Source organism: Narcine bancroftii, chromosome 4, assembly GCF_036971445.1.
Source record: "Narcine bancroftii isolate sNarBan1 chromosome 4, sNarBan1.hap1, whole genome shotgun sequence".
Lineage (NCBI taxonomy): Eukaryota > Metazoa > Chordata > Chondrichthyes > Torpediniformes > Narcinidae > Narcine > Narcine bancroftii.
The window spans coordinates 252,744,626-252,772,509 of record NC_091472.1 but is presented as its reverse complement, the minus strand read 5'-3'; the positions used below and the strand labels follow the sequence as shown (position 1 = coordinate 252,772,509).

Sequence of the window (27,884 nt, the reverse complement as noted above, 5' to 3'; positions counted from 1 at the left end):
CCCTCCTTCCCATTTGCTCACACGATTTCTCTCACTAGGCTTCAGTGATTAGGTTTTGTTTGACAAGCACAGCCCCTGAACAAATTGAATGAGATGTGGGGGTGGGTGGCAGTGAGCAAACAGCCCAACCCCATGCCTGATTTAATCTGTTTGAGGAGCTGTGCTCAGCATGGAGCCTGATCACTGAGGACCAGTGCTCCCCTCAAAGCAAGCAATCTATCGCTTTCTCCCCGCGATGGTGGGTCAGGGCCCTGCCCGTTGCCCTGGTTTCTTTCCCTCCAGTCCTCATGTGCCCGAAGGTCACAGCACACCTGTCAATCAATCAGTGTTTGTACAGTGGGTTGGGAGGGGTGGTGAGGAAACAACCTGAGGATCGGCGTGTGGCAGACAGGACGTGTTGCTGCTGTGTTTGTGTGCGAGGAGGCTTTAGCATCTCGGCTATGCAAGACTGGAGGGTTTCCATCAAGGTGAGTGAAGGTAAATACACTAAAACAATTTTTTCCTGAAATCTTATGCTAAAAATAGGGCAGGGGGTCCTATATGCTGTTAAATATGGTAGATAAGCTAATTGTCCCAGGGTAGGCAAATGTTAGGGTAGAGAGGATAAATTTAAGGTGAGAGGGGAAACACCTGAAAGGGACTCAAGGGGCACATTTTTCACACAAAGGATCGTGGATATATGGAACAAGCTGCCAGAGGAAGTGGTAGAGATGAGTATAACTGTAACATTTAAAAGACATTTAGATTTGTACATGTATGGGAAAGGTTTAGAGCAGGGGTGGCCAACCCTTTCATTTTTAATTTAAACATAGCAGCATGGTAACAGGCCCATGAGTCCATGCTGCCCAATTAACCTACACCCCTGGTATGTACTTGTGGGTTGAAATGGCCTGTTACTGTGCTGTATGTCTAAATTAAAAATTAAAAGGTTGGCCACCCCTGGTTCAGAGGGATATGCCCCAAACACATTCTTGTGGGACTAGCATTGGTCTGTATGGACAAGTTGAGCTGAAGTACCTGTTTTCATGCTGTAAAACTCCACAGCATGGAAATAGGTGCAGGAGAATAAGGCCCACGACAGAATTTTGTCCATTCCACTTTAGATCAGACAACTTGGCATAAACTGTAGAGTAAACCTGAACCACGTTGAACAGTCTGTAATGCCATTAGTCACTGAACTTAAGCAAAATTTTCACACACTTAGTGATATTTTCTTTAACTTACTAAATATACTTTGAGAGCTTATATGTTAAAAGAAAGGGGCAAAGGGAGTAATTAAAATATAAATTACTTCCCCTCAATTTAAGGTTATTACCTAATTAGTTGAGAGACATTTATTTTCTTGTCCTCTGGAGACTCATTTCAAATTTACCCTCCCGTTAAGGAACAACTCAAATGATATTAGCTGTGCAACTCTCTCCTTTGGAAGGAACAGTGATTGATATCCTTTCCTTTCCTGCCTGCAGATTGGGAGGTGCCTATGTTGGGAAAATTTAGGACAGGCCAAATACACATCAGTGCTCAATTAGTGTTGGATTTCCTGGTTCCGATACTTTCAAATTAGATACAGGAAGGGAAGAAAAAAATGCTGATCAGGTCCAAGCAAAAAAGCTACTCCCTAATGAGAGACAAAGCCCATAATGGCAGGAAAAAAAGCAACATGATTTCTACTGAAAGCATTTGCCTCTTCCTCAAACTTTCCTTTGTGACTACTTGTATTATAATTTATGTAATATTTATTGACATAATACAATGAGTATAAAAAATATTACACTAAAATTGATAGAACTGTAAACAGCTGTACTTTCCAATCTGCAAACTAAACTAAGTACCAATGTCACATGCTCGATTAAAAATAAAAATATATCTATGAAACATTTCTCCTTGTGTTCATTGTATGCTCAGAGTAAGTGTTTTTTTTTTCTGTTTTATTGAAAAGACAATGTTTCAGGATTTTTTTTGAAAATTTACTGAAGATTTTAATGAGATTTTCCTGCTTAAAGTGCATAAGCATGGACATTTTGTTGTTAGTCCTTTCATGACCTTTTATTAATTCAATGGAATTAATTTTCTCAGAAGATCTGTGCCAAAGAGCCAGTTAGTAATGGCTGTGTTTTTCTGAAGATGAGTCATTTTCCATTGTTTTCAAGACAATTAAGAGCAACACTGTGTTTAGCCTGTGCCACATAATCTAATTTAGACTAATACGGAGGGGTCCAGTTCAGATGTTCCCCACTTAACAGTATAGCTTTGAATTCGATAGTAGTGTTCTTATATATAACAGATGGTAAAAACATATTAAATCAATTAAAGATGCATTCTTGATAAGTATTCAAGCCTTTAAATACAGAAAAAATGTTCCATGAATTGGAGACAATACAAGAAAATTAATTCACCAGCAGATATGTTTACAGATGTCATTTTCTTTGAGAAATGTGGAACAGCTGCAATTGTGAGGATTTCCTATATTTACCTTACAGAAAACAGAAGAGAAATTAATGGACTTCCTTATTACTAAATATAAACAACACTGTCTATTTACATACAGATTTCTTCACTTTATTTCTATGGAAGATCATGTAGTTATGGATGCTCACTGGTTATTTCATTTGCATTACAGTTCAAATACAATCTTACTTTAAACAGCAAAAAACAAGTACAACGATTTCAATATTTTTTAAACAGTGATGGATGGCCTTTACAAAACTTGTCTATTTTTCCTTTCTCATTGATTACTTTTGGTTTGTTGGACATCATGTGAATAGTTTGATTAAGCAAAGACAGACAACTTTTTATCCAGCTGAGATGGCAAATCCAGTAGCTTCTCCAGAAAGCAATGAATAGCGATAGGAATATGGGAATTCAAACCAATAATTAAAATTAAAATTGCGTAGAACTGAGTTTACAGAATTAAGCCTATTTTTTTGTGGTATGCACGTGTAAAATCTATGTTCTTATTAACTATTACCAATAGGCAAATGCAAGTAGAGTTGCAAAGATCCTCGTCGTGTGAATTCAAAGCAACCTGAATATATTTTATGTCTCAGTTCTTTGAATGGGATGAATAACTGAATGGAAAACAGAAATATTGCTGAGAACTTTAGGCAAAATGGGAAAAAGATAATACTTTAAATCGTAGAAAGATTTTGATATGATTTGCACTGGTAGGTGCAATTAATAGAAACTAGCTCAATTCTTTATAATTCAGTTAAAATTATTAAAAAAAACATCAAACGATAGTGGCGCTGTGAGAAAATGAATAATCTCATGAATGAATGGCAGGGCAAACTTAATGGGCTGTATAGCCCATTTCTGCTCTTGTGTCATTGTCTTAAATATCAAGTTTGAGAAATGCAGTAAAGTTAAAATAGTAAAAATTAATTTATTGAATCAACTGCAAAAAAAACAAGGAGAATTTTTGTTGATTATTTTACACTTACTTTAAAACATTTAGCTTTGCCTTCTTCTTTAAGAAGAAATCCAACAGGGCCTAATTCTCTCAAAATATAGATTGTTGTATTGAGTGCCTGATCTTGACTCCTGATAACCAAATCAGTTACAGTTCTTCTCAAGGGTGCTGCTCGTGACATGATGAAAAAGTAAGGTGAGATAACTTCATAAATTTATATAGATCTGGAAAAAAAAATGTCAGTAAAGTTATACAATTCATTCCAGAGTGTTCCATTCCAGAGAAAAAGTTCATTTGCGTTAATTTACTTAAATCAAGCTGTAGTGTTTTAATTTTGGGCGGGGATACAAGTTTATAATTTTCCACAGATTTATTTTGGGACTCCATAAAATCAGCCACTTCTGTAAAAGATATGCCTGTCATACTTTTATGGAAATGGACTCACACTATCCTTTATCTTCAGAAGTGTGGTTGTTTCATTTGTTTGGAACCTATTCTACATTGGAAATTCAATCACAAAGTATCAAATCTTATGGTCAAGACATTCAACATCTTAATATTCATCTGAGAAGATTGTACGAGCAATTATTTTGGGGTGAAATCATGCCATTTCCAAAACTGGTCAAGATGCTGAGATGCATGATCCACATTGGTTTCGGACACTTTACCTGGATGTGGACTTTTTGATATTATTTGCCCAGTTCCACCAGTAACAACATCAATGGATTTTAAGTCTCCACAATATTTCCAATGTAAAAGAGTCTAAAACCCTTTCACACTTGCCAATCGGCTTTTAAAGTGTCTAGTGTAAATACAACATCAGCTCCACGGCAGGGTCAGATGATGTCATCTCATGCCAGGGACTAACAACCTCAATACCTAGTACAATACCCGGTGTCTGCAGATGCTGGCATTGAAATCAGGCAAGTGTGAAATGAGTAATTGCATTGCAGGATTGAAGTGACCCAAGTTTTTGCTTGAGTGCAGGATCATGAAGGAAGAAAAGATTAAAAGGAAGGTATAAACTTTGCTGTGGGAAAGTCACAGTGGGAGAGAGTTAAAGAGGAAATAAATAGCAATGGATAGCAATTTTTAAACAGCTTGGGAAAATTGGTAGCGCTATAGCGCACAATTTATAAAGACCGTGGGGAAAAAGAAATAGCAGACATGACTTCCCAGAATGCCGTGCATGCAGCTGGGCGTACTGCCCTTTCTCTGTCACATGGAATTCTGGTAGGACAGGTCCACCATCGCTTTTTTCCACAGTATTTATAAATTGTACGCGATACTGCTACCAACTTTCCCACACTGTTTAAATTGTATGCGATAGCGCTACCAACTTTCCAATGCTATATAAATTGTGTGGTATAGCACTACAAACTTTCCCAAGGTATATAAATTGAGCACTATAGCATTACCAACTTTCCCACCCTGTTTAAAAATTGTCCACTATTGCTATTTATGCTTGCACTTACCCACGGTCCCTTATAAAGGTTTATATAGGTCGGCACAACAACAGGGGCTGAAGGGCTCATACTGTGCTGTACATAAAGCTTAATTATGTTATAATTTGGCATGATGAATTTTGTTCAAATATAAGATTATAATACATTGATCAGGATTTAGGGCAGGTCCACCATCATTCGATGCATCATGATGTCATCGGTAGAATGAAGAACAGTCCGAACCCCAGGGATGGCTCCTTGCAAGTGTGAAATTGTTCAGTGTCCCAGTTAGTAGTGATCAAGTGTGAAAGGCCAAACCCCTATTCCTATTTCAGGGCACTGAACAGCCAATTCAGTGGGATGCAAGAGTGAAAGGGGCTTAAGTAAAATAAGTACAATGAATCAATAATTTTTTGGTTTTTTTCATGATTTAAATGGACCCTTGTTGGTATTGGGAGAACTGGCTGAGTAGCTTCAGAACTGATTGTAGACTGCTCAGACATCTTCCAAAAAAACTGAGAGGAATAATTTTCTCCAACTTTTAGTGCCTGAGATAATCACCCCATGTGTCTAAGTTGTGACACTGCAGGCAACATTCCTTAACTGGAGGTGTTGTTAATGGCATTGTTGGCCACTAAAAATAGATCAGGATCCTTAATGGAAGAGACAAAGACATACCCAAGAGAAAATCCTCCTTGCAGAGAGTCTTTAAAGAGGATTCTCAATTTGCTCTTCACTATTATATCTGAGACATCAGTCAGGCACTTTATCCACAGAGAAATTATTTCATTTCAGAGAGGAGGTGATGGCATCTTAGGCACTGGGATTTACAAACCTCCCTGCAGCCCATTATTGCATGCAGCCCTTCCCTGCTTCCATGTGCTTACAAGGGCACTCACTGAAGAACTTTCACCTTTTCATCAACAGGTAAGATTTGCACACCTTCAATATGCAGCAGTTATAGTCATAAGAAGAATTTCCTCTGGTAGAGTGCCATGTTTATGGGAAGCACACGCCTTCTTAATTCTTAAGGAGGCAATCTGTTGGTACCCAAAGAGGAACAGAGAGATTGAGGCGGATGAGGTGGAATCTGAAGAGAACCAAAACAAGAGGATTAGAAAGTGGAAAAGGAAGTCCATGAGTAGGCTTCGTGGGTAGCCTGGGGATGTATCACAAAGCTTGTGAATCATTCAGTTGTCTATGGATTGTGGTGAAATCATACAAGAAATATGAAGTGCATCATACACTCCCTAAATTAGACTTTCTCGAAGGATGAACAGCAATTTTTTGTAGCTGTAGTCCAGAGATTAGATGAGTACTTCAATCCTAAGTTGTTTGTGAGATCACGGAGCTAAACATTCAGCACATGTAATCAAAACTTGGGAGAAACTGAATAATTATATTGTTGCACTCAAAGACACATCAAAGAATAATAAGTTTGAGGAGTAAATAAGGGTTTGATACATAAATTATGTATCAAAGAAGAAAGGACCTATTGAAGCTTTTCAGCCTAAAAAAAACATTATTTGATTTAGCATGGAGAAGGCAGCCAAAAGTGTCACCATTATAAATACTACTCTCAAAAATTAACTCCAAATCTTTAATTCAGAAATAAGAACAGCAGTGAGCCAAAATGTGCCCCACAGAATGTTTATGGCTATATGGACAGTCATTCACTGGAACCACAACCACTTGTGTGATTCACCCTCTCTTGATCTCCATCCTCTAGTTCTGTCCATTCTTCTTCAGCTTTTCACATGTATGATTTATAACTTTTCTCAATCCTGATTAAAAAAATCATAATCTTTAAATGCTTAATTTTCTCTCTCCAAAGATATTGCCTGATCTGCTAAATATTTGCAGATAAACTTTAAAAAAATTTTTACATTTCCAGTATCTGCAGTGTTTTTTTCTGGCCTCATGTTAGAAAACTAGAGATGTTCACATTAATGCCACCTGGTTAGAGGGTGCCTAAATAGAAATTGGTTTTCAGGAGAAATTAAAGACAAACACCTGTGCCAGATATTACATCTAGTAAAGATCACAAAGAAGCCTCATTACTAAAACCACAAAAATATTGGAGGGACTCAGCAGGTCTCACAGCATCCATAGAAGGTAAAGATATATAACTAACATTTCGGGCCTGAGTTGTTCTTCAAGGTATGAGTAAAGAGGCAGACAGGTACCCGAATAAAATGGCTAGAGGAGGAGGGAAGAAATGGCAGGGTGAGGAAAGAGCACAGACCAACAGGCAAAAGGTGATAATTGGACATGGAATAGGTGAGAATTTATCAGAGGAAAGGAAACAGAGGGAAAGAGAAAGAGAGAGAAAAAGAGCTGGACCAAAGTTGTCCCTGCAGAAGGTTGAGGTGAAATCATGTAATAGGTGGCAGAAATGATGGATGATATATTGGATCCACAGCCTGGTGCAGTGTTAGATGAGGATTACTCTCCTAGTTGTGCATGGGGGCGGAGGGGGCCAGAGGAGATGTGTGGGTAATGGAGGCTATGTGGGTGAAGACCGAGTTTATGGTAGAACAGAGGAAATACGAGTGACTCCCTTGTCCACTCCTCCCTTTTCAGCCACCACCCCCTTGGCACCCACCCCTGTGACTTCATGAGATGCTCCATTTGTGCCTACATCTCCTCCTTCACAACCATTCGGGTACCCAGTCCTTCCAAGTGAAACAAATTTCACTTGTGAATCTGTAGGGGTCATCTTCTGCAACTGGTGCTCCCATTGTGATCTCTATATCGAAGAGGTTCGGTGGAGATTGGAAGATTACTTTGTTGAGCATCTTCGTTCTGATTGCTGCAATAGCGTGGATCTCAATTATTTCAATTTCCTGCTCCATTCCCACAACGAGGTATCTATCCATGACTGACACTACCCGCAAATTGGAAGAACAACACCTCATTTTCCATCTAGGCACCCTCCAACCAGATGGCATTAATATAGACTTCTCTGATTTATGTTATCTCCTCACCCCCATCTATCCTCTTCCCCTATCTCTGTCTCCTTGCCCTCCTTTCCTCTAACTCAGTCTCTTTCTCTCTCTCTGTCTTTCCATTTTCTTCTGTCTCCTTTCCTCCAGCTCTGTATTCATAGACCACCCCCTCCTCCAATCAATTCTCACCTTTCTTCTCCTGTCCTCCTATCCATGTCCAATTATCACCTATTGCCTGTTGGTCTATGCTCCTCCCACTACCCTTTCTTCCATCCTCCCTCAGCCTTTTTATTCAGGCACCTGCCTGCTTTTTGCTCATACTTTGAAGAAAGCTCAGGCTCTGAACATTGGTTATACAGTGCCTTTGATAATGTTTGGGACATAGCCACCTTTTTTCTTTATTTGCCTCTGTGCTCCATAGATTTAAATTTGTAATCAAACAGACCATGTGATTAAAGTGAACATTTCATATTTTATTCAAGGTTTTGTGTACATTTTGATTTGACTGTGTAGAAATAAAAACACTTCTATACAGAGTCCTCTCATTTCAGGGTACCATAATATTTGGGATAGAGAAATGGTATGTATATTAAAGTACTGTAGTCATGTTTAGTACTTTGTTGCATATCCCTTGCAAGCACTGATTGCTTGAAGTTTGTGAATCATAGACATCATGAGGTATCTTCTTTGGTGATCCTTTGCCAGGCCTGTACTGTGGCCATCTTCAGGTCCTGCTTGTTTCAAAGTTTTCTCTTCAGCATATGGATTTAGATCAGGTGACTGATTTGGCCATGCAAGAATTTTCCAGATTTTAGCTTTGAAAAACTCCTTTGCTGCTTTTGCAGCATGTTTGGGATCAATGTCCCATTTATCCATTTATCAATGGATAAAGCACCATCCAATGAGCAAATAAGAGGTTTCTATACACCTCAGAATTTATTTTGGTACTGCTATCAGCAATTACATCATCAATGAAGATAAGTGTGCCATACATGCTCAGGCCATAACACCCCAACACCATGTTTCACAGATGAGGTGGTATGTTGAATTTTGGGCAGTTTCTTTACGCCTCCACACTTTGCTCTTTCCATCACATCTGTCTACAAGACCTTCTTCGAGAATTCTGCAGGGTCTTTGAAATACTTCTTGGCAAACTGTAGTCTGGATATCCTGTTTCTGAGGTTAACTAGTGATTTGCAACTTTCAGTGTAGTCCCTGTACTTCTGTTCATGAATTCTTCTGTGGACAGTAGTCATTGATACATTCCCATCTGCCTCTTGAGGAGTGTTTCTGATCTGTCTGACAGGGATTTGGGGACTTTTCTTCATTATGATAAGAATTTTTCTGTCTACACCAGTGGAGTCTTCCTTGGCCTACCAGCCCCTTTGCAATAACAGAGCTCATCTGTATACTCTTTCTTCCTGTGAAGTTCCAAACAGTTGATTTTGCTAATCCTAAGGTTTGGGCAATGCTTATTTCTGTTTTATTCATATTTTTCAACCTCATGGCTTCTGTGACTTTCATTGGGACAACTTTGGTCCTCATATTGATAAATGACAACAACAGACTCCAAAAGTGATCAAAAGCTTAGAAGCAAGCCTAGCTCTCTTATACCATCAGCAATGAAGCAATTAAACAAACCTGAGTAATCACAAACACTTGTGAAGCCAAATGTCCCAAACATTATGGTGCTCTGAAATGAGCAGACGATGTATAAAAAGTGCTGTAATTTCTACATGGTCAAACCAAAGTGTCTACAAATAACCTTGACTAAAGTCTGGAATATGCCCTTTAATTACATGTGAATTCTTGATTGCAAGTTTGAAACTGTGGAGCACAGGGGAAAATAAAGGAAAAAATGTTTTTGTCCCAAACATTATGGAGGGCACTGCATATCGTTACCTCCTCTGGACACTGTGAGCCTTGCTGTGATCGTCCAGCATTTTTTTTGTTTTTACTACAATCACAGTATCTGCAAACTTTCATATTTAAATCCCTTATCACTAAAACACTTTGGTTTTGTGACAGTACATTTTCTTGGATCATAGAATTAAGCTGCATTTCAAAGATGTTTGCATGTAATTCATGTTAATACCTGAGTAAAGTACAGTACTTATAGATTGCATCATTATTAGTGATGCTGTCAGGGCTACTACAGGACATGCTTTGGGCGATGTCCAAATTTAACCTGAGGTATAGAGACTGAATTGGGTTGGCTGCTTTGTTCCTTGAACATCACCATCGTAATGCAGAGCATTAGCTTGAACTCAAGAAAGGGGATGTAGGCAGCCACTGCCATCGGTTGCTCTGCACTCACTGCAATTGCATGGCAGCCACCGTACTCGAAACAGCGCTCTGCACATGTGCAAGCTGCATGAAGGGCGGTGGTGAAAAAAACAGGCTTTGCCAGGGAGGGTACATCATGTAAGAAGCTCCCTCTCCCATGACTACAAAGTAAACAGTTTGCTTGACATAGTTGCCTTGTTATATAAAAAAAAATGCAGTTCTGGTCGCCTAATTATAGGAAGGATATAAACAGAGTGGAGAGAGTGCAGAGAAGGTTTACCAGAATGTTACCTGGGTTTAAGCATCTAGAGTATAGGGAGAGATTGGACAGATTAGGTCTTTATTCTTTGGAGCGTAGAAGGTTGAGAGGGGATTTGATAGAAGTATTTAAGATTATGAAAGGGATAGACAGAGTGGATGTGGATAGACTATTTCCGTTAAGAGGAGGAAAGATTAAAACAAGAGGACATGAGTTAAGAATTAAGGGGCAGAGGTTTAGAGGTAACATGAGGGGGAACTTCTTTACTCAGAGAGTGGTAGCCGTGTGGAATGAGCTTCCGGGAGAAATAGTGGCAACGGAGTCAATTGTATTATTTAAGAAAAGGTTGGACAGGTAGATGGATGAGAAGAAGATGGAGGGTTATGGGCATTGTGCAGGGAGGTGGGACTAGAAAGGGGTGTTTGGTTCGGTGCGGTCTAGAAGGGCCTAATGGCCTGTTTCCGTGCTGTAATTGTTATGTTAACATGAGATAATAACTAGTACCCACTAGTACTCACTGTATTCATCAGTACTAGGAGTAAATCAAACAATGTCTAGCATACATAAACATGGTTTATGTGCTATGTGATTCCTCAGCACGAAAAGAATTGGCATTGAAACATATGAAGTAGTGGCACTTACTCATTAAAGACCAACTAAATGAACCAAAAATGTTTGGGTGAATTCAAAAGATCTAACAAACTTCATGATATTGTGTACATTTGGAATTTCATTCACTAATTTTTATCATATTTTCATCGAGTTTGTTTTGTTTTAAACCCATCATTTCATCCTCTCCTGATTTCATCTTTTAATTCATTCCCCGTGTGTTATTTGGATGTAATTCAATGTCCTAACATAACTTGCTGTTTGTGATTGCGAAGAATTCAAATACTCCGATCTCATAACCTTGCAAAGGGTATACAAATAACCCTCAGGAAATTGTTGCCACTGAAATACAATGGACAGTCCATGGCAACTGTAAGGGTGGCATGTCAGCTTCTTTCAGGTGGATACAAGACTTGGTGGAAGACTTGTCCCATCCACAGTAACAAATGAACCAATGTATTTCATTGCTGCTTCTGGGGGGCTTGCTGTGAATCTGCTATCCCGACAAAATAATTCAATGATTGTGAATCGCTCTGGGATGCTTACATTGGGCATTCTATCCCTCAATCCCTCCTTTCCATCTATTCTCCAACTTTCCTTCTATGCTGGATTCCCCTCTGCTCTAATCCTTTCCTCTCCTTTCTATCTCTTTGTCCTGGATTCCCTCCTTTATCCTGGACTCTTCCCTTTGCCCATCCACTCCCCTCTCCCTTCCCCTGACTGGCTGCCACCCTTTCTCACCTTCTCCCTTCCACCGGTGTTGCTCCCCCCCCCCAACCACCCCCCCCCCAACCACCCCCCCCCAACCACCCCCTCCCCCAACCACCCCCCCCCCCCAACCACCCCCCCCCCAACCACCCCCCCCCCCCAACCACCCCCCCCCCAACCACCCCCCCCCCAACCACCCCCCCCCCCAACCACCCCCCCCCCCCAACCACCCCCCCCCCCCCAACCACCCCCCCCCCCAACCACCCCCCCCCCCCAACCACCCCCCCCCCCAACCACCCCGACCCTGTTGCTCTGGGGCTCGGTTCCCGGGCTTCCTCTGGGCCCCGAGGAGCGGCAGCTTACCTCGCGATCATGCTCCGGCCGGGAGAGGAAGCGGCGGGAGACGCGCTGATTTCACATCATTGCCACTGAAAACAGCGGCGCCACCGCGTTGCCAGGGAGACGCGTCGCCGAGAGCAGCTTCCGGGTCAGGGGGAGGTCAGCGCGGTCCGTTTCCAGGTGGTGGGCACCTGTGAGGCCGGGGTCACGCTTGTTCGGGCGCTGCGACCGGAGATTTAACGCTCAATAAGTCCGGGTGCGACCCGGAGTGAGGTAAAACTTCGGAACCGATGAACAAACACGGGTCCTTGTGCAGAGGTAACATTTCAAGCCTCAATCTTTCATCAGAAATCCAGAAAACTTCGAGCAAAGTTTTAAAGCAAAGAGGGAAAAGCCCAAGGCAGGAGGGATGAAGCGGTGCAGACATAGCAGGTCAGAGGGAACGTTTCGGTTCCGTGTCCGCTCATCAGCAATATGGGTGGGGGTTTAGGGGGGGAGATGAAACAAGTGCAGGAAACCTGGAGGGAAAGTCTGAGAAGGAGCAAAGAATGTGCACGATGAAGGAAGGTGTAAATCTGCAAAAGGCCGGTTGGTGGGTGGTCTCGATGATGGAAGTAATATCGTCATTTTGAAATGATCATGTGCAGTGTGCAATGTACACTTACACTTGCTGAAGCTGAACCGGCACCTTGTAAAGAAAAGAACTGCACACTAAATATTTAATTGAATTAAAAAGACACAATGCACAGAAAAAAAAAGAAAGCCAATATTCACAGGTATCTTTGTTCAAAAAAAAAGTGATTAAGCCAGTATCCTTTTTTTTGTGGAGTTGGATTAGTGTAACAAGTGAGGGTCAAGAAACTGTTGTAATGCCAGCGCTGCCGCTGGTGTGGATCCAGGAGAGCTGAGACACAGGTCCAACTGCAATAAATGCTATGATGATCATTCACTTTATTTCATCTTGGTCGCTGGTTGGTTTTTGCAGCAATTTTTGTTTTCCTTCTTAACAATAATTGTGATCGATATGTTTTTTTTGAAATGCTGTGCACTTGTACCCTCTGTTTCCCCAAGTTTATAGATTGAAAACTCGGGGGAAATTAAAGGATCCACCATCGCATATGATGTTCGTCCATATCCAATATGTGATTTCATAACTAGTGTAATAATTAGCAACTTTTGATTTTCATTCTTCTAATTTTGTGTGATGACATCGTAAGTTTGTTGTTTCTCATAGAACCAGAAGTTACTTAACTTCTTCAAACCCAGTTCCAGTTAGTAGCTGGAAATGAATATGAATTGTACATCTTGGATTAAAAGGATTTGGAAAACGAACTATGAAGTTTGATTTTTAATGGCTCACTTGTATGAATTACTGTTTTCTTTCCTGACAGATTCACAAACAATTCATCTCAATTTGCAAATCAAATCGTAGTTAAGATGGCTCATAATATTAATCTTTATCATCTTTCATGAGCTTTTCCATGGAAAAAAATAATTAAAATCATCAACCATCCTTCAATTCTGCCTTAGTTAAACATTGCTCAGTTGTTGCATGTGCTATGAGCATGGGAGCATTTTAGGAACAACCAATAAATTTGCTAATGCCATCTTTAATAGTGATCTATTACAAACATATCAGTTTCTGGAGGCAAGAAAAGCCCAACTCCATGATCTAAAACTTTATGAATATCACCCCCTGCAGCTAGAATTTAGAACCATAGAACAATACAGCACAGAAATAGGCCCTTTGGCCCCTCTAGTCCATGCTGAACTATTATTCTCCCTATTCCCATTGACCTGCACCCCAACCATAGCCCTTCATACCAATCCAATCCATGTACCTGTCCAAATTCTTCTTAAAAATTAAAATTGAGCCCCTATTCACCACTTCAGCTGGCAACTCATTCCACACTCCCACCGCTCTCTGTGTGAAGGTTCCCCCTATGTTCCCCTTGAACTTTTCCCCTTAACCCATGTCCTCTGGTTTGTATCTCACCTACTGTGGTCGAACACTATTATAAGCATTGTACTGGTTGGTCTGCTATAACCTCTCCCCCTCCAGGATTTCTAAGAAAGGTGATATTGCCCAATCTCCTCCCTCAGTACTGCCTTGGAATCGTGCCAACAGCATGTAAAATATGCCTGTAAGTTTATAGTGATTAAATCCTATTAATCTCGACTTCTAGTCTATCGAGTCTAATGGATAGCACTACAATTTAATCCCTATACCTATGTGCCACAGGCAAGACAATTTGAGTGGAGAAGTTGGACATTGAACCCAAGGATCCAGAGGCCTCTGTAAAATTTGATCAGTAGCTTCACTGCCTGAACACTTTTATGAGGTGACACGACATTCAGGAAGAAGTCAATAAGAGAGACCTGCTGTTTGCACAGGTCGGCCACCACCTTTTCCAAATGATTAGAGACTGAGACTTACTCAGCTGCTATCTTTTTTTTCTTTGGCTTGGCTTCGCGGACGAAGATTTATGGAGGGGGTAAAAAGTCCACGTCAGCTGCAGGCTCGTTTGTGGCTGACAAGTCCGATGCGGGACAGGCAGACACGATTGCAGCGGTTGCAAGGGAAAATTGGTTGGTTGGGGTTGGGTGTTGGGTTTTTCCTCCTTTGCCTTTTGTCAGTGAGGTGGGCTCTGCGGTCTTCTTCAAAGGAGGTTGCTGCCCGCCAAACTGTGAGGCGCCAAGATGCACGGTTTGAGGCGTTATCAGCCCACTGGCGGTGGTCAATGTGGCAGGCACCAAGAGATTTCTTTAGGCAGTCCTTGTACCTTTTCTTTGGTGCACCTCTGTCACGGTGGCCAGTGGAGAGCTCGCCATATAACACGATCTTGGGAAGGCGATGGTCCTCCATTCTGGAGACGTGACCCATCCAGCGCAGCTGGATCTTCAGCAGCGTGGACTCGATGCTGTCGACCTCTGCCATCTCGAGTACTTCGACGTTAGGGGTGTAAGCGCTCCAATGGATGTTGAGGATGGAGCGGAGACAACGCTGGTGGAAGCGTTCTAGGAGCCGTAGGTGGTGCCGGTAGAGGACCCATGATTCGGAGCCGAACAGGAGTGTGGGTATGACAACGGCTCTGTATACGCTTATCTTTGTGAGGTTTTTCAGTTGGTTGTTTTTCCAGACTCTTTTGTGTAGTCTTCCAAAGGCGCTATTTGCCTTGGCGAGTCTGTTGTCTATCTCATTGTCGATCCTTGCATCTGATGAAATGGTGCAGTTATCTCAGCTGCTATGGGGCTCCTGCAAAAGCAGTATCTGGCCCCGAAGAATGTAATAGATGCCAGATACCTCCTGGGCAGCCGTCACCAAGCACCTGGTAATCTGAATACATTCAAGAGCTTGTGGCTGCACCGACATTACAGGAGCCGTCTATCAGGAGAAGCTGATTAGGGATGCCTATGTGGATGATCTCAAGTCTGATCATATCAGACAAAAGCTCTTGGACCCTGCAGGACATGGTTGAATTCGCCAAGGCACTAGAAATGGTTCAACAGAATGCAGAAGCTTACTCCATTGGCAGTGTGGCCATCACATGGGGAGCTTGGGCACCGTCATCTTGGATCATGGGGTCCCAAACAGCACCCGCTATCGTTGAGCACCTAAAGTGCCATTTCTGCGGCCAGATAAAGCACCTGTAGAAGAACTGTCCTGCCAAAGCGCACACATACAGTATCAGTGAGTCAGACAATGAACTGACACTGGCATCCATCGTTCTGGACCAGAGCAGCCCACATCAATTAGCAAAGTCCACCATGGACATTGAGGTAAACGGCTGCATTGAAAACTGCTTGTGTGGCACAGGAAGCACCGAAAGCTTTATCATACCCAGCACTATACAGCACTGCTCCCTCACAATGACCTCAGTCCAGTGTAAATTCTCATTGGTCTCCAGTCCCATTCGACTGAAATCTGAGGGAGCTGCACAATAATGCTAACCATGGGTGGCACCAAGTACAAGAATTTTAAATTTCTTGTGATGTCACAACTGTGACTTTCAGTGCTAACTTAAAAGTGTTCTGATGGAATATGATGGACTCCAGGGCCCCGAACTCCGGCACTCAGCCATTGAGAAAGGGCCCCAGGCCATCATGGAAGCTATGTACCACTGGAAGTATTATCTAGCTGGCAAATCGTTCACCCTCCTGACTGACCAACATCCAGTCGCATTTATTTTTAACAACAAGTAGAGTGGAAAAATTAAGAATGTTAAGATCCTGAGGTGGAGAATTGAACTATCTACCTACAACCACAAGATCTTGTACTAGCCCAGGAAGCTCAATGAGCCTCCCGATGCCCTGTTCTGGGGTACCTGCACCAACTCACAAGCAGATCAGATGGCCTCCAAACCCTGCACAACAGCCTCTACCACCCCAGGGTCACCGGGCTCTAACACTTTGAGAGAGACTCCAATCTCCCATACTCAGTTGAGGATATCAGGGAGCTGACCTTCAGCTGCCCAGTCTGCACGAAGTGCAAGCCACACCTCTACTGGCTGGAGAAAGCTCACCTGATCAAGGCCACCTGCTCCTTCAAATGTCTAATAAGGACTTGAAGGTCTCCCTCCCCTACATGAACCGGAATGTGTATTTTCTCAACATTGTTGACGAATACTCATGATTTGTGTATGCCATCCCCTGCCCAGATATGACTATGGCCACTATCATTGTCCCTGCATAACTGCTTCACACTATTCCGATACCCGAGTTACATCCACAATGACTGAGGGTCCTCGTGAACAAGTGACGAGTTGTGCCAATACCTGCTGGCCACAAACAAGACCATCAGTTATAACACCTGAGGGAATGGCCAGGTGGGAGAACGGCATCATTTGGAGGGTAGTCTTCCTGATCCTCAAGTCAAAAGGACTGCCATTCTTCCAGTGGCAAGATGTACTACCAAAGGTGCTCCATGGCACCGCATTAAAAGTTATTCTCTTTCCCCAAGAGGTCAGCGTCCCGATCAACGCTACCAATCTGGCTGACGACCCCAGGGCCTGTGTTATTCCTGAGTCACACCTGAATTCACAATACCCTTGGTCGAGAAGGTCATCCTCCTCCATGCGAACCCTCAGTATGCCAACATGCAGTTTCAGGATGGGCAGAGAGTCACTGTCTCCATCTGGGACCTGGCATGTGCAGGAGTCTCCGCCACTGGGGAGCTCGCTGAACTGACCACGGTCGATCGACCATCACCTCCCCCTTCTGCATGACTACCAGAGACACGGTTGAGGATCCAACCCCGCCATTGGCACCAATTGCACCTCCCCAACCCCAACCCACACCCCTTCCCCCCACTTCAATCCAGCCTCAAATGATTTTGTTCAGTCATCCAAATCACTGCCCATCTCACAGAGCACTGCCCAGGAGCCTATGGCAACACCACAGCCGGCACTGTAATGCTCATTTGACAGATGAAACCAGTGGACAGACAACCTGTAAATGGACTCTGACAATTCACCCCACCGGACTTTGTTTCAAAAGAAGGGGTGAATGTGGTGGAACACTGTATAACAGGTATTGTACTGGTTGGCCCGTCCCTGATACTGTAACTCCATCCCCTTCAGGATTTCTAAGAAAGGCGGTATTGTCCAATACCCTCCCTCAGTATTGCCTTGGAATCAGGCCAACAGCATATAAGCTATGACTGCAAGTTTATAGCGATTAAAGCCTATTAATTTCAACTTCTGGTCTGTTGGGTCTAATTGATAGAGCTGCACCAACCCTCAGTGAAAAAAGCCTATCTACATTTACTTTCTTTAGAACACTCATAATTTTAAATACCTCTATCAAATCTCCCCTCATTCTTCTTCACTCCAGGGAATAAAGTTTTAACCTGTTTAACCTTTCCCTGTCACTTACTTCCTGAGTTCCAGGCAACATCCTGGTAAATCTTCTCTGCACGCTTTCAATCTTATTAATATCTTTCTTTTAGTTAGGTTACCAAAATTGCACATAACTCCAAATCTGGCCTCAGCAATGTCTTATACCACTTTGCTAGAACAACCCAACTCCTGTGCTCATTACTTTGATTTATGAAGGCCAATATGCCAAAAGCTCTCTTTACAACTCTATCTACCCTTGACTCCACTTTCAGGGAATTATATATCTGTATTCCCTCTGTTCTACCACACTTCACAGTGCCCTACATTTCCTGTGTATGTTCTACCTTGGTTTGTCCTTCTAAACTGCAACCCCTTGCACATGTCTGCATTAAATTCATTTTTTTAGCTAATTTTCCCAGCTGCTCCAGATCCTTCTGCAAGCTTTCAAAGCCTTCCTTGCTGTCCACTACATTGCCAATCTTTGTGCTTATGCAAATTTGCTGATCCATTTTTATCACATTATCATCTAGATCATTGATACAGATAACAAACAACAATGGTCCCAGCAGTGATCTCTGAGGCACCCCACTAGTCACAGGCCTCCAGTCTGAGAATCAATCATCCATGACTACTTTGGCTCCTCCCAAGTAGCCAATGTTGAATCAAGTTTACTACCTCCCTACTAACCTCTGACTAACCTCCCATGTGGGATCTTAATAAAGACCTTATTAAAGTCCATGTGGACAACATCCACAACCTTTCCTTCATCAACTTTCCTGGTTACCTTCTCAAAAAACTATAAGATTGGTTAAGCATGACTTGCCATGCACAAAGGCAAATTGACTATCCCTAATCAGTCCATAGCTATCCAAATATTTGTGTATCTGATCCCTAAGAACACCTTCCAATAACTTATCTACTACTGACATCAGGCTCACTGGTCTTTAATTTCCAGGATTACTTTTGGAGACTTTTTAAACAACAGAACAGTATGAGCTACCCTTCAATAATACGGTTCTATACCTGTGGCTAAGGACATTTTGAATATCTCTGACAGAGATTTCTACAGCAATTTCTATGCTAGTCTCCCTCAAAATCCAAGGGAATATCTTGTCAGGCCCTGTGGTTTTATCTGGTCGTATTTGCTTTAAGCACCTCCTCCTCTTTAATTTGTGTATGCTCCGTGACCTCACTGCTTGTTTTTCTTACTTCCTTAGACTCTGTGTCAGTTGAACTATTTTTGATATTTTAAAAATTATTGTATATATTTGTTATAACTCGCTTATCGCTGCAGGACACAGTGTCGCCTTGGTCCCCTGTATTCAAGTTGATTTATTATAAAAAATTAATTCCTTCTGAATTATCACAAAACCTGGGAAAGGAACAATACTCTCCATGAACCAACATTCTCATTGAAAACGGGATTTTGCTGCTTTTGGAGTTTTTATTTTATCTGTTAAAAGAATTGCAGCCAATTCCTACTTTTTGAGAATGAGTTTGCTTCTTAGGACTTTGAATTTATATTTCAGTATGGGTGCACACTGCAGATAATTTTAAAGTGATTGTTGATAGCTGTGAAACTGAACAATTGTAAACATCTTTTTTTTTTGCCATTGCTGTGTTTTCAATTGTTTGCATAAATGTTAAATTTTAAACTTGTAACTGCTGAAACATTATTTTAAAATTAACCATACTCCAAGGCAAGAAGTATTTTAGAGAAAGAACTTTTGATACAATGTCAAAGTGCAATGTTACCTCATTTGAAAATGAAATTATAGTGTCCAAATCATTGAACTAAGGGCATGTTCAAATTAACCACAAAGTTTAAAAATAAGTTTTTATAGAAAATATGTAAATACTAAAATAAGCAAGACCATATAATGAATGAACAAAATTGCTTTTTAAGTCTGTCTAATTAACTAATGTCCTTCTTGGAAAGAAATCTGATCTGCCCTAAATGCGATTCCATGTCCATGATATAGTTGATTCTTAACTTCCTCCTTTATTCAGGAGTAATAAGGGATGAGCAATAAATTCCAGACTGTGATTGAATAAAAAAAGTAGCTATCAGAAATAACACTGGACAATGAAGATTTTGCTTCCTGGACACCTTTGAGTGTACTTTATGGATTTTGGGGTGCTGATCATAGAAATCGCCTTAAAACTTTCCTATTGTGTACTATTTTTATAGCTCTAACCTACTTTTGTGATCTCCTGTCATATTTTAAGTCTACTTCAAGCAGACAAAACCATAAAGTGCAGCATGTCATTGAAAATTAATTTTCTGTTTTTGCACTTGGATTTCTTCCCTTCTGATCTTGGTGCAGTCAGTGGTGAACACGGTGAATGGTTTCACCAGGACACTGCAAACCATGGAAAAGTGGTATCAGGGCAACTGGAATCCATCAATACTGGCTGACTATTGTTGGATACTGACATGAGAGGCATCATAAGAACAAACGAAAATCAGCGGTAAAACATTTTAGGTCAGTTGAACTAAGGCTAACTGTGTCAGCATCATTATGTGATTGAACATGCAAATACAATAAAAGTTAATTTAATATTTCTCCATCTTCTTATGTGATCCAGCAAATCTGAAATGATCTTTGTGTTCAGTGTGATGTCATCTATTTTAATCGCCAATTTTTTTCAGGAAGCAAACCTTTGTAAAAAAAAATGTTGTCCAGTGTAATAGATCATGATCATTGGTAAGGATAAAATAACTTTGAATGATTTAAAAGAATTTTAAACTCTGTTTTGTTTATGCAGTATAATTATAATTGCAGAACCATTTAGTTCAACCACTTTTTTTGGTTTGAGATCTTGAATACATCTCTGATGTATTTATTTGGATAAAAATTTATATTGTGTTACCAGTTGGTGGTGCTGTTGTGTAAAGTAGTAGCAGCTAGAAAACCCTATTGACATTTATCGTATTAGTGGGACTCTGGGTTCCTGGATGGCTAGAAGGAAAGAAGTAAAAGGACAAGTATTGCATCCACACTGTCTTCATGAGAAAGGGTTGGAAGAAGGGGAGTAGGTGGAGATGGAAGAACAGGCCAGGCAATTGCAAAAGAAATGGTTACTTTAAAATGCAGTAAGGGCAAGGAAGGGAAGATGTGGCTGGTGCTGGAATCTTATTGAATGCAGTGCTACTAGGGTGGAAGGTGAGGACCAGAGGAACTTTATTGTTTGGTCCAAGAAAGAAGAATGTGAGAGTAGTGCATCCGTTAATCAGAGATTCAGTTCTTCCAATCCAGTTTTTGCATTCAGTGATCACAATATGGTTATTGTAACACTGCAGAAACCAAACACATATTGGTGACTATTTTGTAGAACATCTATATCTGAGATCCCTATTAATTTAATTTAATTTTAATTAATTCCTATTAATTTAATTAAAATCACCAATTTAATTCTCCACCCTAAAGTCTTTGGGTCATTGACATCAGCCATTCTCAAATTCTTTTTGGCGCTGGTCCCCTTAGGACTGCTCAAAGTTTATGAGGTGCTTCCCCCCCCCCCCCCTTCCACTTCCCTGTGAAGCAGTCAGGTTTAGTTACTTTCTTCCATACTTCTCTCCTACCGACTACATAAAAAACCTAAAAAAATATGATTTTAGTTCTTGGTCTCCCATAAATGTACTGTGGCCCCCAAAGGGGCTGTACGCCCCTCTGTTGAGAAGGCTTATTTAAATGACTGATTTAAATGACTGGTGTCATGAATGCCAAAACACTGTCCACTTGCCTTGAAGAATACAGCTGTAACAATATTCAAGAAAATGAATGACAAAGCACCCTACTTGCCTGACACCACATGTATCCTAAGCATTCATTTTGCTTCTGTCTTAATGTGAGTATCATGTACAAAACATTTTGCATGTTATTGGGTTACTTCAACAGCATCTCCAAACCTATGACTGCTACAAAGTTAGACGTAGGCAGCAAGTACATGAGAATTGCATGGCCCACCACACCCCCTTCAGGTCATTACCATAATTTTGCCATTTCTTCATTGTCAGTGGATTGAAAGAATGGATTGTCTACATTGTAGCATTATGGATGTATCTTCAGTACAAATTCAATAAAGGGACTCAGTCCCACCTTTTTATTGGTCACTAAAGATGAACAATAAAAGTACCAACTCTGATACTCCAAAAATGAATTAAGGAGATTATGAAGTTTTTGATGAGGTTCAATTGAATTTTTTTTCTAAATTTGTGCCCTGTTGTATGTCAAAGATTCAGGATCTTAGAGATCCAGGAATTTCCAATGGAAGTACCATAGGAGGAAAAAAACTCAAATTTGAGATCGAAATCAGTCAACTGTACCAACTGTATCACAGTGCAAAATGAAGAACAAGAAAATAATCAGATGTAGTCAAGTTGAAGTTCAGTAAAAGTCATTTACTCAAGTAGTCACGCAGCTTTTTAAAACATCGCGTATTCCAAATGACATCATCGCATTGTGATGTCACTCAGAACCTCTCAAGCCAGTTTGATTAAGCCTCCAGTGCCCCTCCCCACCCTGAACCGGCAATAAGAGGTTAAATCTCTGGTGCCATTACTGTCCACTGTTCTTGGGCATTTGTCTGCGCCTTCACGTCAGGGATCATGGCAAGGGCTGATCAAGGTCAAGATGTATGGGCTTTAGTTAGTCAGTCAATCGTAAATGTCTCTGGGTGCCCCTCACTGTCCAGTACATAAGTTGTATGATTGTTTCCTAGCATTCTGAAGGGACCCTCATATGGCCTCTGTAAGGGTGGCCCTTGTGAACCTCTACACACAAACACAAACTCACAGTCCCAGAGTTCCTTGAGTTGAAGGGTGTCATCGTTGCATGCTGTGACGTGGAAACTGGGGCCAATTTTCCAAGCTGCTCCCGCAGTCCGCCTAAGACTTCAGTCGGTGGCACGCACGAGCTGTGGGCATGAACTCCCAGGTACAATGACTGGGGCTCCATAAACTAACTCTGCCTATGAGGAGATGAGATCCTCCTTGGATGCTGTTCTTATTCCAGGATGATCCAGGGAAGATTGTCTGCCCAATGAGTTCCCTGGAGGGGGGCCATCAGTGCAGTCTTCATGTGCCTATGAAACCACTCCACCAGGCTATTCAACTGTGGGTGGTAGGCTGTCATGCGATGGAGCTGCATTCCTGGCAGTCACAACAAAATATCCCAGACTAAAGTAAACTGTGGGCCTCTGTCGGAGGTGATGTGTGTGGGTAGGCTGAACTGAGATACCCAGGCAGAAATAAAAGTTCTAGCTCATGAATCAGTCAATGAGTCCATCGTAGGAACCACCTGCGGTCACCTAGTGAATCTGTCGATAACTGTTAACAAGTACCTAGACCCTCGTGACACCAGAAGCGGGCTGACAATGTCGACATGCACGTAGTTGAATCTGCGCTGCAGTGGCAGGAAAGGCTGAAGCGGTGCCTTCACGTGCCTTTGCACTTTTTCAGATTGGCAGTCCATGCATGTCTTTTCCCAGTACGTGACCTCCTTTTTGAGTCCATGCCAAACAAACTTGGCTACCAGGTGGACCATCACTCGAATGGAGGGGTGGGACAGTCCGCGAATGGCATCAAAAATGCAGCAACTCCGCGCAGCAGGGACGATAGGGCAAGGCTGACCTGTGGAAATGTCGCACAGGAGTGTGGTACCTTGTGGCTCAAAGGTGGGATCCTTGAGTTGCAGGTTCATAACAGCAGTTCTATAAGCGGGTGTTCGTTGTCCTGGTACTGAGCTTTTATGAGCACCATGTAGTCTACACCTGGAGAAAGGGCACGTACTTCTTGAACGGAGGAGCAGGACATGGCATTAACCACCACATTAATCTTACTGGAGATATGTTTAATCCTGATTGAAGACTTGGATATGTAAGATATGTGGTTTTGCTGACAGGCTGACCATGGATCTGATGCTTTCACGAAGGTGAACATTAGCGGTTTGTGGTCAGTAAAAACCATGAAGTCCCTACCTTCCAAAAAATAGTGGAAATGTCTGACCACCTGGTACAGCGCCAGCAGCTCCCTATTGAATGTGCTGTATTTCATTTCCGGAGGGTGGAGGCTTCTCCTAAAAAATGCTAGAGGCTCCGTTGGTGTACTGTTCCAAGACTCCACCTACTGCCGCTTCGAACACATCTATCGTCAAGGCGGTTAGTGCATTCATTTGTGGATGGACCAGCAATGTTGCTTTAGCTAGGGTGTTTTTGGTCTGCTGGACATGAGGTCAAAGAGGGATTTCATAATATAAGCTGCAGATGGTATAAAGCAATAATAGAAATTGACCATCCCCACAAATTCCTGGAGTCCTTTGATGGTATCGGGCCTTGAGAATTTGAGGATGGCTTCCACCTTGCTAGGCAATGGAACGACACCCCAGCTACTATTTTGATGTCCCAACATCTCGATAGAGGACTGTCTGAACTTGTATTTGGCAGGGTTCACAGTTAGCCCAAACTTCTGTGGGTGGCAGCAGAGTAAACGCAGATTCTGCAGGTGCTCTTTGTGGGAATGGTTGGCAACGAGTATGTCGTTTAAGAATATGAAAAGGATGTCCATGCAACTCCCCACTGCATCCATCAGTCACTGGAATGTTTGTGTAGCATTTTTGAGCCCAAAGGTATTCTCAAATATTTGAAGAGGCCAAATGGTGTTATGATGGCACATCATCCGGGTTTACAGGTATTTGGTGGTACCCACGCACCATCAATTTAGAAAATATCCTGGTTTCATGAAGATTAGCTGTAAAGTCCTGTACATGGGGCTTAGGGTAGTGGTCTGCAGTGGTAGCATCATTGAAATGCTTGTAATCCCTGCAAGGTCTCCAGCCTCCCATGGCTTTGGGTACCATACGTAGTGGGGAAGCCCATGGGCTATCAGACCTGTAAATTATTCCAAGTTCCTCCATTTTGTGGAATTCCAGTTTTGCAAGCTGCAACTTGTCGGGCGGCAGGCGTCGTGCTCAGGTATTTAGAGGAAGTACTTGGGTGAGGATGTGCTGTTCACCAGGCACCCTTTTAAGTCCACCATCAGTGAATGAGCTCTGAGGAAGTTGGTACCCAGCAACGGTCAGGACACATAAGCAAGAATGAACTTCCATGTAAACTTATTGTTGCCGAATTTCAGGGGTATAGTCTGTGTGCCATACATATGAATCAAACTGTTATTCAGTTATGCACTCCTGGTACGGGTGTCAAAGTCTAAAGGAGGAAGAACACTAACCTCCACACCCGTGTCAACTAAAAATTTGCGCTGGGAGAGTTTGTCCCAGACATAGAGTAGGCTGTCACGGTGGCCTGCCGCAGTAGCCATTGTCATGGAGTCATGCTTGTCTGGGGGAATGTGTGCCATCGTTGCTCGTAGTCGTGGAGCCTGGGCTGTGATGCAGCACTAATTTCTGTGGGCCTTTCACCTTGCTGTTCACGTGCCACAGACTGTCTGCATGGGCAGCCACTTTTCAAGGGTTATCAAAGTCATCGTTAGCTAACATGAGGCGGATGTCTTTTAGCATATTCTCTAAAAACAACTGCTCGAAGAGCAAGCAAGGCCTACAACCATCTGCCAGTGCCAACATGTCATTTATCGACTCCTAAGGGGCGTGGCCCCCCAGGCCATCGATTATGGACGAGCTGTGCAGCTCACTCACATCGTGAGAAACCATAAATCCAGAGAAGAAGGCCTTTTAGGGCTTTGTGGTTGCCAAGAACTAGTGGGTCCCGAAGGAAATCCATTACTCAACCAGCCATGTCCTGGTTGAGGGCGCTTACCACATGATAGAAGAAGTGGACACCACTAAGTACTATCTTGTGAATGTGGAAATGCCTGTCCAAACCAAAGTTCAGGTTGAGTGGTCCAAAAGACAGGGAGTTAGAGCGAAATGACTGCTTTGTCTATGTTGGGTCCAAAATTCGTTTGGGCCCGTCGAGGTCACCAATGTAGCAACCGTGTCAAGGTGGGAAATTAAGAACGAGAAAATTATCAGACGTAGTCGAGTCACAGTTCAGTAAAAGTCATTTACTCAAACAATCACACAGCTTTTTAAAACCCCACAAGTTCTAAATGACATTGTCGCGATGTGATGTCATGACGTCACTCAGAACCTCCTGAGCTGGTTCAATTAAGCCTCCGATAAGCTGCTATACAACCATGTATTGTGTCAAAAAACTTAAGGCAAACTTAGCAAGCATCTAGAATGGTGCACACCATCAATTTGCCAATGGTTTGTTGGCACTTTGGAAATATAACTTTTCCTACTACTTCATTCCGCATTATCTTCAACTGGATTGTGGGATTTTACACCCCAGTGCAGGTCAGGTAAGAAAAATTAAGATTTTAGAGTGACACTCAAAATTCTGTCTCAAATGAAGGAAGCTGTTCTCCCAGTAGCTTTTATGGGTGAAAGAAAGTCAGTTCTGCTTAAAAGGAAATCCTATAGTGGCATACAGGGGGTGCACAGGAGGCATCAGACATTTCAGCCCTGTATTCTGATGCCTGTTTCCCAAGAATATTGAATTTTCATAAATAAGAGCCAGTATGTCAGCTCTCTACTTAATGTTTAGTGTTCTTGCTGAGACAGTAGGAGAATTTAAATCTTAAATAATAGGGCTGCTTGAATGAACAGTCAAATTTCTTTTAAAGAACAGCCAAGTTCTTTTAACTGTAACGTTGGTTTATTGAATAAATATGTGAACATTTATCGGTCAGCTAATGACTCAAAGTAATTTTTGATTAAGAGCGCCGGATTTCCCAGTGTATTTGAGGTCTCATTTCAATGTACAGTTAATTTCCTGTGTGATGACAAACTACAATCAATTTCTGAGGCAACTTTGCAAGTTTGTTAAACATGATTTGAGAACCACAGAAAATTACAGCACAGAAAACAGGCCTTCAGCTCCTCTAGTCTGTGCTGACCTATCATTCTGCCTCATCTCACTGACCTGCACCCATTCCATATTCCTCTATACCCCTCCCATCCATGTATATGTCCAAATTTTTTGCAAATATTAAAATTGAGCCCACATTCACCTCTTCAGCTGCAACTCACTCCATACTCCCACCACTCATGTGTCAAGATATTTGCCCTCATGATCCCCCTAAACTTCCCCCCTTTATCCATTAACCCATGTCCTCTGGTTTGTCTCTCTGCAGAGGATTGCATTGTAGCCTCTGTATTTCTGTTCATGAAATCTTCTGCAGACAGTAGTCTTTGACATATCCACACCTGCTTCCTGAAGAGTGATTCAGAACTGTCAGACATGTGTTTGGGGATTTTTCTTCATTATGATGAGAATTCTGTCGTCAACAATAGAGGTCTTCCTTGGAATACTACTCCCATTGCGATTGCTGAGAACACCAGTGTTTCTTCTTAATGATGTTCTAAGCTGTTGATATTGGTAATTCTAAGGTTTGGTCAAAGTCTCTTACTGTTTTATTCTTGTTTTTCAGCCTCATAATGGCTTATTTTACTTTCATTGGCACAACTCTGGTCCTCATGTTGAAAAATGGCAACCTCAGACTCCAAAGGTGATAAAACGCTTAGAAGCAAGGCTACCTCTACTATACCTGCACCAATGAAGCAACTAAACATACCTGAGAAATTGCAAACACATGTGACGCCAAATGTCCCAAACAATATGGTGCCCTAAAATGAGGGGACTATGTATGAAAAGTTCTGTAATTTTTACATGTTTAAACCAACATGTATACAAATATCCTTGAATAAAATCTGGAACTTGCCCTTTAATTACATGTGAATTGTTTGATTATAGACTTAAAACCATGGAACACAGGGGAAAATAAAGGAAGAAAAAAGTGTCTTTGTCCCAAACATTATGGAGGACAATAGATCTGCCAGGGTCCCTACAATTTCTGCACTAGCCTCCCTCAAGTTTAAGGGAATACCTTGTAAGGCCCTGGGGATTTATCCACCTTTATTCACTTTAAGACACCAAGCTCCTCCTCTGTAATCTGTGGAGATTCTGTGACCTTACTGTTTGTTTGTCTCATTTTTCCAATCATAGGACTATAATACCATA

At 41.9% G+C, this 27,884-nt stretch overlaps 1 protein-coding gene and 1 long non-coding RNA gene across 5 annotated transcripts in view; one reads left to right on the top strand and one right to left on the bottom strand.

Annotated features, from left to right (window-relative positions):
* Positions 1 to 12,136, bottom strand: part of zswim2 (zinc finger, SWIM-type containing 2) — a 39,226-nt gene extending 27,090 nt beyond the window's left edge. Inside the window, exons 1-4 of one of the 3 annotated variants that reach the window (XM_069934760.1) lie at positions 12,028 to 12,136; positions 5,797 to 5,944; positions 3,441 to 3,633; positions 2,397 to 2,473 (exon numbers count right to left, since the gene is read on the bottom strand). In XM_069934760.1, the coding sequence (XP_069790861.1) occupies positions 2,397 to 2,473; positions 3,441 to 3,590 (227 nt within the window). In that variant the 5' untranslated portion in view covers positions 3,591 to 3,633; positions 5,797 to 5,944; positions 12,028 to 12,136. Of the gene's footprint in view, positions 1 to 2,396; positions 2,474 to 3,440; positions 3,634 to 5,532; positions 5,628 to 5,796; positions 5,945 to 12,027 lie in introns of those variants that run through there. The other 2 variants (XM_069934761.1, XM_069934762.1) reach the window with 2 other exon arrangements.
* On the top strand, positions 12,014 to 27,592 carry LOC138761864 (uncharacterized). Of its 2 annotated transcripts, none has more exons than XR_011356550.1 (2): positions 12,014 to 12,276; positions 27,295 to 27,592. It is a non-coding gene; the product is annotated as an uncharacterized lncRNA (long non-coding RNA). The 2 variants fall into 2 exon arrangements; XR_011356549.1 differs by having other exon boundaries at positions 12,014 to 12,321.
* Positions 27,593 to 27,884: the final 292 nt, after the last annotated feature.